Here is a 13,436-nt window from a genome sequence, read left to right as displayed (position 1 = left end):
GTTTTGTAAAAATCGACGCGTTTCAAAAAGGCGGGGCATAGAGGAGAAACAATAATGTACAGTATGTGGAAAATAATGTGGTTTTTTTTACTTTAAACCGCATAAACACATTTCATTACACCAAATACACAAAATAATGTTCTTTTTAGCAGCATCATATGACCCCTTTAATGATCCCAAGCTTTTGAACAGCAGTGTAAATATATTTAGCTTTTAGGCCTAATGAAACTCGAAATTGTTCATTAAACCATTTTAGGTAATGATCGCAAATAAAAATTAGCACAAGAATGGTTTAACAAAAAATGAATAAGCTTCCCTGCATAATATCGTTGTCAGGTTTTTTGTTTGTTTTTTTGTTTTTTGCTGTTCATAAACTCTCTCATCGAGCAAGCTGACAGATTTCCAATAAAGTCATTTATTGCATGTATAGGCAAAATTTGGGTAATGGGTAAAAATCTAGGTGTGCCGATCAGGTTTGACTGAAACCACAACGATGCATGCTGGCTGATAAATCAATGCATAATTGTGCATTTAAACTCACTGCAGAAACCGGTTTATGTTACCGAGAGGATTTTTCTGATGCAACCTCTGTCACATCAGCTTTACCACCTGCAATTTATTTCAGGCCACTAATTAAAGCTCATTTCGGCGAGTTTGCATTGTTTCCCTGCGGCCTCCCGCGACACTGTAAATTAGAGGGTAAGCTCGCCTGCTTGATTGCGTCCTGCACCATTCACACACACTTTTAAGTAAGGATGCTTTTCTTCCGGTGCTCCGTCGACTGGTTTTTCACCGACTCGTTAACTGCTTATCTTTTGCAATGCAGGTGAAAGAATTCCTTGAGTTTTATCTCCGCGCCCCTCGAGTGAATAGCTGGCGTTTGACGTCACGCGCTCGATCGCGTAACCAGGGCTTCCCTCGCTCAGCCCGCGTTGCTAGGCGACGGCATTCCGTGTTGAAACAGAACACGGGGGTTCCGTGCGACGATGCTTTGTGTGACCCGATGAAACGATGCTAATCTGTTCCAGTTTCATAATAGGATGAAATTACAGTCAGTAAAACTCATTCACAGGACGCTTTATTACCCCGTGGGTTGATCATATTCAACCCCGCTGACACGTACACACGCCGCTGCCCTACATTTCATGAGCGGCGGAAATGAAATTAAACTGCAAGAGATTTGTGCAGTAAGACTTTTAGACTAAATGCACCTGTTTTGGAAACTAAGTACTACTATAACAAATGTGAATGTGACAGCGAGGGGCCCAACAGTCTGAGACCACTAGTGAAAATATTTCTGTTCTGCATTTTTAATGTAATACAATGTTGTCTACAAATCATACCAGCGAAAAATTGTATTTATTTGTTTATTTGAAAGTTGAATATATCTTGCCCAATTTCAAATGTTTTCTTTTAAAAGTATATATATATATATTTAAATATTTTCTATATTTTAAGCATGAATTAAACTTTTCTGAGGTTTATGCTTAAAAAAATATGAGTTATTATTAATTTAAAAAATGTTTTCAATTCTATGTGTGTGTGTGTGTGTGTATTTTATGTGAAATATCTTATTCAGGTCAGTACTAAAAAAACAAAATAGCATGCATTTTGTATGATCCCTCTTATTTTGGTCAAATAATTAACATTTTGCAGATTATGTAAACTTTTAACCACAACTGTATGTATATGTATGTATGTATATAACAAAAAATAGTGAAGAAATCTTAATTTATCGTTATTTTATTATTATTAAATCTTGTTTTAAGCATCAATTAAATAACTTCTTTATGCAAAACATTTATTTTAATATTCATACAAATTATGAGTAAAAAGTTGAATTTAGAGTTTGTCGTTTGCTTCAGTGACCTGATGATCATGTTCTCCAGCATGTTTTTAGATCCAAAGAAAGCATCAGAAAATCTGACCATCTGCACAAAAAGTCATAAAAATGGAACAGAATCTGAAATATTTCTGTCTTATTTATTTTTTACCATGTTTTAAATACAAAAAGTGGTCCTAGACTTTTGGACCTCACTTTATATATGTCATATGGATGTAGAGTTACCATATGAGCTAATAAGAGGTCTCTTTCTTTCTCTTTTCTATGCAGAAATCCCACACTCTGTGCCAGACGTCACAGAGAAGGAGGTGCCAGGAAGAGTTCCGGTCAGTGGCTCAATCGTCATTGTGCTCCATCCAGCCGGTTTGGCATTCTTGTGGTTTTGTTTGTGCGTATGCGGTGAGAACCTGCTCTGAGGTATGTGTTCGCTATGAATGGAAGAAATGAACGTGTGGTGTGGAAGTGTGTTTTACCTGTTTGCTTTCAAAAGCTTTTGTCCTTTCGACTCCTACACAAACCTGATGAACCAGAGGACAAGCGCCTGTTTTTCAGTCCAGAACACCAAACAGTAACCATAACAACGGCATTTATTCATAAAAGGTGGAAATAATAATTGTAAAACATTTGATACCAACAGTAAACATTCCTATAGTTTATCAGGATGGTCAAACGCATTAAATAAAATGTGCAATATCTTCTGTTAAAGCTTATTTTAATGTACATTTTGTGTCAACATTTAGGCTTGGTAAGCTTTTTTAACATTATTGGAAAGAACTGCTCACCAAAGCTGCATTTATTTGATCAAAAATACATTAAAAACAGTGAAATATTATTACAGTTTTAAATAACATTTTTCTAAGTGAATATCTGTTAAAATATAATGTATTCCTGGGATGCGCAGCTGAATTTTCAGCATCATTACTCCAGTCTTCAGTGTCACATGATCTTTCAGAAATCATTCTAATATTTAACATTTCTGATTATTATCAATGTTGAAAACAGTTGTGCTGCTTCATATTTTTGTGGAAACTTTGATACATTGTATTTTTCAGGATTCTTTGATGAATAGAAAGTTCCAAAGAACAGCATTTATTTGAATTTTTTTTTAAACTCCCTTGTTTGAAAATGTGAAACTTTAGTAACATTAAATGTCTTTACTGTCACTTTTGATCAGTTTAATGCACCTTTGCTAAATCAAAGTATTAAATTCAAACTTTTGCATAAGGAACGCTTAAGTGATCACCATGTTTATGAAATAAACAGCTTATGAATTTTAACAAGCAACACTCTCCACTTTTCCGGACTAATCGAAACTTGATTTCGTGACTTATCCGGACACTATATTCCACCTCCACAGTTTCTCAGAACAATAAAACTAAGCCTTGCCGATCTATGCCAAGAAAAATGAATGTTAAAATGTGGGCGTAATGCAGAAGATGCCAAAAACCATATATCTGATTATCCTTAAATAATCTTTCAAAGCTTTTGCTGCTTGATCGTGTACAACAGACCAAAACTGAGAGTAATGGCACCATGGGAAAAAGGAACGATTATTAATTTAAATAAAAATAAGAAGGCTTTTGCATTAGACATGCAGGTGGAGTCGTGCTCATGGGCCAAGAACTGTTGCATTAAAAAACAGGACAATGGCATCCAAATAAAAGGGCAAGTACAGTCAAAGGACTGGTGCATGACTGTCCTGCGGCCGTTACAGGACTTCATCAGCCCAAACCAACACCTCAAACTACAAGCACACCAAACTCGAGACATTTAACAGAGTCACCAAAGCCGTGAAAAATCAGCTATAAAATGAATTTGATCATTTTTATATTTAATGACATGATTTTGGGTAACGATAGCCAAATAAAAGGGCAAGTACAGTCAAAGGACTGGTGCATGACTGTCCTGCAGCCGTTACAGGACTTCATCAGCCCAAACCAACACCTCAAACTACAAGCACACCAAACTCGAGACATTTAACAGTTACCAAAGCCGTGAAAAATCAGCTATAAAATGAATTTGATCATTTTTATATTTAATGACATGATTTTGGGTAAAGATAGAAACATTAAACCATGTACTATGGGGATTGGATCAACTTGGTCTGGATAATTCAAGGAAAATGGTCAAATTTAGTGCATTTTAATACATGTTTGAATGTTAAAGACTGACCCGGTTATGCTGTTCTTGTGTGGTTAATTTATTAAAAGTATGCTTGCATGTATATTATAATTAATATATTATTAAGAATGCATGTATATATAGTTCTTGGCCAGAATAAACTGCACATTAATTCATTCATTCAATAAACTGCCATTTTCTAAAAATAAAACTGCTATTTTCAAAAAATGCATATTATGTATTATTAGTAATATAAAAAATTAAAAACATCTTTATACGTGTGTGTATAATGTATATAATAAACTGCAAATTTCAAACCTGATTAAAGTATATTATATATTATTAGATTGTTATATATATATATATTTTTTTATATTTACTATTTCGTTCCCTCGATTTATAAATTGTGCGCACGATTTACTAATTCGTTCCCTCGATTTGCGAAGTCATGCACACGATTTATAAATCGAGGGAACGAAATAGTAATCGTGTGCACGTTTTAGTACATCGAGGGAACGAATTAGTAAATATTGATTTATTTTTTCTTGCATGTCATGTGCGGGGCTCCGTAATTATGAGACAGATCAGACGAGGTATTTTCTAAACAGTTACTTTATTGATGCTTGACGTGTACAGAGAGGTGAATTATTTACGTGAGATACAGGAACATTTTGAGAGGAATACAATTATGTCACATTTCAGCTCCACTGCATGCAGTACCATAGTAAACATGGTAACCGTCACATTCCATCCTTTAAAGGCAAATTAAATTAGACAAATTAATACAAAAAAACAAACAAATGTTTTCTACTTCGTCTTCTATTTTCAAAATGGCACCATGGTTGACTTTAGATTTCAGTTGCAGTTAAAAATCAAGTGTAATTCTGCATTTTAGCAGTAGTAAACTCATGAGGTACTGTGAACAGATCCCAGAGCTATAAATAAACTATAATATAGTCAGTGTGCAGGAATGACATCAAAAAATACTGAATGTTAGAAAACAATATCTGAGGACTTCCCGGAGTGAAATACTGAACGAAACCATGACCTAGAAATACAAACGCTTCAATAAGAGTCGATTCATTTGACCTTTTTGGACTTATTGACGTAACAAACACTGTAATCTGCAACATACTATCGCTGTGACCGTTTGTTGAATTCATCTGATAAATAACCGCAAATGAACGGCTCTCCATTCTAAACATGAAGAGTTTACAGTATGAATGCATCTGAAATGTGACACGTATGAACACTTCCTCCGTTGAGATGTGACGTGGTATCATTGGTTATTTCATTTCATGAAACGTAAAGGAACATGATTCCCGTTTACTGTCAAACACACGTAGACACTGAACACACACACACACACACACACATCTGCAGTATGTGAATTAAAACTTGTGGAATGAATGCAAAATGATTCAATACAAGCGAATCAGCATTTGTGTGTTCTTGAGGAAAACCTCACATAGACGTCAGGCTCGTATTTCAACACAAAATCAAAAGAATCAATGAGAATTCGAAGGGAATGTGATTAAATATCATGACAACAATGTAACAATAGAGGAAAATATCTCAATGATCCAAAAGTAAAGATTCATGTGATTCTTCCAAGTAAAGATTCATATGATTCACATGTTCTGGAGAGTTTCGTAAGATTCAATATGGGAAGATTTGGACAAAATCTAAGTAACACGGTATTAAAGATTCAATTGCAGTCCATAAATCTAAGATCTAACTTGTATTTGTTTGAAATGATGAATACTGCAGATGAGTGTGGAGCCTCTACATACAGCAGAAAGAGAGCCAGACAGAGACGCTTCCTTGACCCATGGTGCTCCAGGCTAATTCTTCACGTTTACTGAGTCCGCAGCTGATAGTCTGCAAAGAAAGAAGGAAATGAGCGATGCTTAATTAAATGCACAGAACGACAGGAAACGGGAAAAAACTGAAATACGGGGGGAAAGTTAAAAGCTTGTGACAGCTGAACTTTCTCTCTCCACCCATCAAAACACAATCAAAAACTCCATCAGTCAATAAGATTGAGACATGGGTTCACAAAATGAACTTAAATGATGATTATGAACAGACGCTGGATGCAGTCGTGATAAAATACGCAGCACTCTTAGAGGAAGACTGCTAACCGGAGTTTACACGATTGTAGAAAATTTAGCAACAATTTTGCAATATGTGCACTTGGTATTTCGTACATGGCTTTTACATTTCATGTCATTAGATTAGTTTCACAACCCTGAGAGCGTTTAATAGTGTCTCTGGTTTAAACATCACTAGTAAAAACTTCATTTCACTTCTGTGAATCAGTTACAACTGTCCATTTTAATGAATTGATTCAATGACTTGTTTGACATCTTTAAAATGTCAAAAATACATGCACTATAAATATATTAAACAATTTTTTGTAAACATAACAGAGACAAAAAATATTTCTGTATATAAATGACAATGTAATTATTGTGTTCATTTAGTAAAAAAAAAAAAGAACATGCTCTGATAATTTGTAGCTTTTTATTTTGTAATTTGATTTTTAATATCTTTCTTATTTAATTAGCTACAATGAATGCTAGGTTAAAAATGACGGTTATGGATAAATACTTTCGTACTTTAGTTCACATACAGAAAAAGAAAAAGCAACAAAATATTTTGTATGTATAGGTGGAATTGGTTGAAAAATACCTAGATAAAAAAATGAATAGTAGTAGTAATAATAATAATATAAATATAATATAAATAATAAAAAAATATATAATATAATATAAAAATATAACTCCGACTACTAAAATATATGTGAAACATATGGAGCTCTCGGTTGTAACGATACACACAGTGTCAAAGTTCAAAATGCGAATTCGGAGAAAGAAAATCTCCTACAACATCATGCACCACACACTGTACCAGCGTTTCTAATTTTATCAGGGTTTCACCATCTCGCACGCGTCTGTCCTGAACATCCTCTTTTCACAGAACAATTTCACCTCCACATTTAACACCAATCTCCCATCATTCTGCACTGCATTGCAGGTATTTGGCAACAATTAAGCAACACTGTGGAAAAACAACGACAAAAATAGAGAAAGAGAGAAGAGAGGATGAGAGAGTGTTTTACCTCCGTTCTGGGTGATGTATCGCACCCACGGCAGGGCCTGATAGCCGCTCTTCTCGATGATCTTCAGGTAACGCACCTGTCAAAACACACGTCACTGTCATACATGCAATGCATTGTGGGTGAATTCATTTAGCCAAACCTGCTAAAGGCCTCCAACACAATAGAAATAACAACCCATTCCAGGAATACAAAACAATAGCTAGTTTGGCCTTTGGTTTTGTGTAAATTAAATGCCACTTTAAAGCTGTCTTCCAATGCACAATGCATCTTTATAGTGTCAAAAAGAGAAAGAACGGAAAACATTTATTGCATTTTAGCATGCAACAAAAAGGGGCTTTGAACAGACTCCACCAAGCATGTTTGTGGAATATCATGCAATGGCAACAGCATCCCAGGCTTGTGTTATCTACACATCATTTTGCATTAGCTTCATGTCAGGTCCACGTGGGCATCTGAGGGTAAATCTGAGCGCATGGGCAGCGCAGCCTGGGAAAGTGGCAGAGTTTGACACCGCGGGCGGAAGCGCATGAAGAAGTGAGATTGGGGAAATGGCACCTTTCAGTGCCGAACGCTATTGAGTCACTCGTTGTGTTCATACGGGCCTTGCATCACTACACAAGCTTTTGCACAACTGCTCCAAACATGCTGAAAGAGCACAATCACGTTTTGTAAGAGGCCACAGATAAACCTGATACTCAGAATTAGAGGTGAAAAGTGTTGTTTTTTACCCATGGTCAAATTATGCTGGTTTCTAACGGGCTCGATTCCCTCTTGAGTTTTAGTGTATGTTGCTTCTACGTTAAACAACTTGACTGTTGGGTGGAAATGATGGTTTCTGTGATTTGGGGAAAAAATCATTTGAGAGCAAATACATAATCAAGATTATAAAACATTCTTTAAAGGGGGCATAACACACACAGTTTCACCCAATCTCATGTTAATCTTGAGTACCTATAGAGTAGTACTGCATCCTTCATATCTCCAAAAAGTCTTTAGTTTTATCATATTTATAAAAGAAAGATACAGCTTTACGATTCTCTCCGGAAAAAGCCGAGCTCCTGGAGGCGCGCCGTGGGCGGAGCTAAAGAGTGACGAGCACTTGAGCGCCAAATGCCAACAAAACAGACATTTGATGCCGTTTCACTTACCGTCTGCAGTTCTGAATCATGACCGGGATCTTTTATAGCTGGGACTGCTCCATCTTTCAGTATCAAACGATGTGCAAATCCAGCGTCGAACTGGGCCTTGTTTATAAAACGTTCGTCAACAAACACACTTGTGAAACTCCGTTGCTGCCCCGGAAAAACAAACTGTATCCACTGTTTACATAACGCTGGGTTCTTTAGGAAGCTGAACAAAGTTATCTTTCCCTTACAACCACTTCTTGTGGTCTACAACACACTTCTTTGGAGACATTCTTCCTGACCGAGTCCCGTGTAGCGTTGCCGCCGGATGAAGCGAGTTGATTGGCGCGATCTCGCTCTCGCTCTGGTCGATGTGCACGCGGGGGCACATTCTTCTGGGAGAAATGCCCATATAAGGAGTTCCACCCTCGTCTTCCAAATTGTTTTTTGAAACCTTGTCCATGCTTAGCATGAGAACCCAACTCTTTAACAGTGTAAACAACTCTGAATGTATGAAACAGCATTGTACCTCCCCTTTAAATAAATTTTTTTTAACAACTAAAAGAACTGCTGAAAATTGTGGTTTCTGTGGAAAAAAGTAATAATTGCAGAGCAAATACATAATCAAGATTATAATACAGATTTTATATATATATATAAATTAGGGCTGTCATCGTTAACGCATGCGATTAATTTTACAATCCTTAACGCGTTAAAATAATTTAACGCAATTAACGCAAAATTACTGAAGCACAATTTCTATTCTAACCCTTTAACACAATTTTTGCTTCTCTGCTTGCGATCAGATCATTTTAAGCCGCTAAACTCCGGGAAAGTTTTCAGTCCAATGATCCAGTAAGCGAATGCATTCAAACAATCCGTCCAAAACAGCGCTAATGTAAAGGAAACCAGGCTGATTACATCAGAGATTGCAGAGAGAACAGAGACTCACGTTGTGTTTTCAGTGAATTATTCATTCCAGTGTGTTTGGCTTTAAAGCAGCACTATGTAACTTTTGGCGCTCTAGTAATATAGTATAATATATAATCTGCTATAATAATAATAATAATAATATTATAATATATTAATATTAAAATCTTAATAAAGAATAATAACAATGATATACCATAATAACGTAATTATTATAATAATTTTAATATACCATTTAAAATATACCAAAAGAACTCCAAACGCACCTATCTGGCTCAATCGATGAGTTACGTTTGAAAGAACAATGAAAAACATGGGTGGAAGGGGCGGTAGGAGTGTTTGGGAATGTTTTTGGAAACTCTCTTTATTTTTGTAATTCCATTTGATGTCGCTAGTCACCTTTAAACGTCTCCCGAGAGCAGGGTGGAGGAATTACAGTCCTCCTGTCCGGCAGCTCTGTGTTTGTTGATTTTGCCGGGTTTTAATCTGCCGAGCGTTTGTTCTAATCGTGGACTCTATTCTCTCAGAAAACCTCCCTCTCTAAATGCACAGAAATAGCAGACGTAAGACGCAAAATAGGCTTACGAAGAACAAGAGATGTATTCTAGGTATCAATACTGATTTTCAAAAAAGCACAAGGACAACCCTGCCGTCCGCTCGTTACGGGCGGTATTTTGGGAAGGCCGCGTCCTGGCGTCGGTAATGTGCCACTCTTGGGTGCAGCTCACACAAACTTACCAGGCCACCATCGGCGTCCACCCTGACGAGACGGCCAGACTGTAAAGGTCTAAACGCAGTGCCATCTGTGCGCCGCTTGTTTTGTGTAAATGTAGCGATTCGGGCTTGTCAGGTTGCGTTTATGTCATGCTCTGGTTTAGCCCTTCATGAACTCCAGTGTATATTTGCAGCTGGATGAAGTCCAGTGTCAGTGAGGACGCTGTATGTGTGGGCAGTGCTGAGATTTGCGTGGTCACCGCTCTCTCATTAGCATGCGGCGTGAGCTCACAGTCAGACAGACAGGCAGACACGCACAAACATAAACGTGCACAGCTGCTGACTCAGCTCTTTACAGGCATCATTCCTTCACTATGTAAACAAGCAAACAAAATATACAGGAGGGATGTTGCTGAAGGACAGGGGTTCAGTGTTTTTAGATCGATAATGAGATGTAAAAACATGCATCATGACAAAAAAAATAAATTAAAACCTAGAAAAACACTATAGAATAAACTAACAATGGTGCAACTACTGTGCAAAAGCTTGGGGTCAGTAAGATTTTTTTTTATTTCTTTTTTTTATTTGAGAGAGAGAAATGAACACTTATTCAGCAAGGATGCATTAAAATTATCAAAAGTGACAGTAAAGACATTTCTGACATTACAAAAGATTTCTATTTTAAATAAATGCTGTTCTTTTGAACTTTCTTTTCATCAAATAGTTGTTTTAATTTGTAATAATATTTGGTTACACTTTACTTGAAGGGGTGTGCATAAGACTGACATGACACCTTCATAATCATGACATGACACCTACACAATCATGACATGACATGTCATGAATATGAAGGTTTTTATGCATGTTTATGACAACTGTCATTAAGTGTCATTCGCTCAGTTATGTAATTTTTAATGCAAAGATGACATTGTTTGAGATGTCTTTGTTATGGGCTATGGTTGGGGGTAAGGTAGAGGTAGGGTTAGGTTAGGGTTAGGTCAAATAATGTCATATTTACATTAAAAATGACATAACTGAGCGAATGGCACTTAATGACAGTTGTCATCATAAACATGCATAAAACCTTCATATTCATGACATGTGTCATGTCATGATTATGAAGGTGTCATGTCAGTCTTATGCACACCCCTTCAAGTAAAGTGTTACCTAATATTTTTACAATATTAATGATTTCACTGTATTTTTAATCAAATAAATGCAGCCTTGGTGAGTAGAAGAGACTTCTTTAAAAAAAACAAAACAACAATTAAAACCCTTCAATTAAATCAAACAAAAGCTTGTGATTCGATTCTGATTCTAATTCGATTATTTTGGATATATATCAGATACAGTGCATGGGGGGGGGGAATCTCTCAACTAATGCTGTAAAATATGCACAAGAGTCAGTTGGTACTGCATTACTATAATATTAAATGTTAAAATTAACTGATTTGTATACAGACACTAAAATTACACTTAAGTTTTTATTATAATAAAGGTATAATACTGACTTTATATTTCTACTCCAATTCGTTTTTTGAAATACAGACTTTGTTTCAGATCAAAAGTAACAAAGCACAAAGCTTATTGTGATTTATTGGATGGGAGGCGTGCTACAGTGTTCTGTTCATTAACAGAAAACAGGCTCGACTAATCGATTCTTGGGATTTAAGAATCTATATCGTTTTATAAAAATGAGAATCAATTAAAATTGAGAAATCAAATTTTTTTTTTTTACCCAGCCCTACTGTTTGTTATTTTGCAACTAAATATTTTTATTTTTATTGACCAAAACTAATTTTTGTGATATTCAAATGTACTAAAAATAATGAATGACATGATAAAATATTGACAATTTTTTTTACCATCCCTACTGTTTTTGTCATTTTGCAACTAAATTTTTTTTTTATTGACCAAAACTGTAATTTTAGTGATATTCAAATGCACTAAAATTAATGAATGACATGATAAAATATTGACTAAATTTAAAGCACAAGTCAAAAGACAAAAAAGACAAAAAAAACTAAAAAAAAAAATATATATATAAATGAATGAACAGTTCAAATGTTTCAGATCTTACACTGGATAAAGTAGCAGCCCAATACATAAAACATTAAGGACATTGTAGAAATGTTCTTAAAAAATAAACATTAAAATGTATTTTTATTTGTTATTATATAAGTTTGCACCACTGGAAGCTTAAGTCTGGCCCTACTTCTACCGGATGTATCAAAAACAAATATAAAATAAACAAACCAACAAAAATAAATAAATAGACAAACCAATGGTAACATGATCTGACACAGAGTCATATCCTAAATGTGTGGTTCAAAAATGACAAATTTTATTTTAGGCCTATATGGCACTTTTCTTGATACTGCCAGTAAAAAAATATATATATTTGTAATGACCTCAAGAAATGTTGCGAGCCGGACTCATGTTAGGCCACAGCTCTGCCATGTGAAGAGCTCAAAGCTACAGCCGAGAAAGTTAAAGATTGTTTTGTGTTTTAAAAACCTTGCGAAAATTACACGTCTACAAAGTCTGTGCCCTCGGAGGCTGACGGTAATAGAGCCGCTCGGTGGAGAAACGCTCATTTACTGCAGAACTGGCAACGAGATGCTGCACGCTACACCTAATGACAGTCTGGGAAACACACAACAATTACCAACAAAAAGCAACTTTAATTGGAGAAGTCGAGCACTTAGAGGATCAGAAAAATGCCAACCTTCACGCTTTCGCATGAGCTTCATCAGAATATACACTAGTCAATAGTATGGAATTAAGATTTATTTTTTTATTTTGAATGAAGTCTCTTCTGCTCATCAAGGCTGCATTTATTTGATCAAAAATACAGTAAAACAGTAATATTGTGAAATATTATTACAATTTAAAAGAAAAGTTTTCTTTTGTAGTACATGTTAAAATGTAATTTATTTCTGTGATCAAAGCTGAATTTTCAGCATCATTACTCCAGTCTTCAGTGTCACATGATCCTTCAGAAATCATTCTAATATGCTGATTTGCTGCTCAATTATCCATTTTTAACAGTATTATCAATTTTGAAAATATTATTGAAAGTTATTGATTTTTCATTTATTTCTGTGATGCGCAGCTGTATTTTCAGCATCATTACTCCAGTCTTCAGTGTCACATGATCTTCAGAAATCATTCTAATATGCTGATTTGCTGCTCAATTATCCATTTTTAACAGTATTATCAATTTTGAAAATATTATTGAAAGTTATTGATTTTTCATTTTTTCAAGATTCTTTGATGAATATAAAGTTCAAAAGAACAGCATTTAGAGGCATTTAGAGATCAATAGAAATCTTTTGTAACATTATAAATGTCTTTAATGCAACTTTTGATCAATTTAAATCATCAATGCTGAACAGAAGTATTAATTTTATTTAAAAAAAATATTACCCATAATAATCAGCAATGTTTCTTGAGCAGCAAATCAGCATATTAGAATGATTTCTGAAGATCATGTGACACTGAAGACTGCAGTAATGATGCTGAAAATACAGCTGCGCATCACAGAAATAAATTACAGTTTAACAGATATTCACATAGA

General features: G+C 35.2%; 1 protein-coding gene across 2 annotated transcripts in view; it reads right to left on the bottom strand.

Moving 5' to 3' along the window:
• ap1m1 (adaptor related protein complex 1 subunit mu 1) overlaps positions 1-13,436 on the bottom strand; it is a 44,793-nt gene that overhangs the window by 12,315 nt on the left and 19,042 nt on the right. Inside the window, exons 11-12 of one of the 2 annotated variants that reach the window (XM_016571110.1) lie at positions 7,089-7,164; positions 5,777-5,845 (exon numbers count right to left, since the gene is read on the bottom strand). In XM_016571110.1, coding sequence (XP_016426596.1) covers positions 5,823-5,845; positions 7,089-7,164 — 99 coding nt within the window. In that variant the 3' untranslated portion in view covers positions 5,777-5,822. Of the gene's footprint in view, positions 1-4,558; positions 5,846-7,088; positions 7,165-13,436 lie in introns of those variants that run through there. The other variant, XM_016571109.1, reaches the window with a different exon arrangement.

This window comes from Sinocyclocheilus rhinocerous, unplaced genomic scaffold, assembly GCF_001515625.1.
Source record: "Sinocyclocheilus rhinocerous isolate Xijiao unplaced genomic scaffold, SAMN03320098_v1.1 scaffold472, whole genome shotgun sequence".
Taxonomy (NCBI): Eukaryota; Metazoa; Chordata; class Actinopteri; order Cypriniformes; family Cyprinidae; genus Sinocyclocheilus; species Sinocyclocheilus rhinocerous.
The sequence above is the reverse complement of the archived record's forward strand: the minus strand, read 5'-3'. Positions and strand labels throughout refer to the sequence as shown.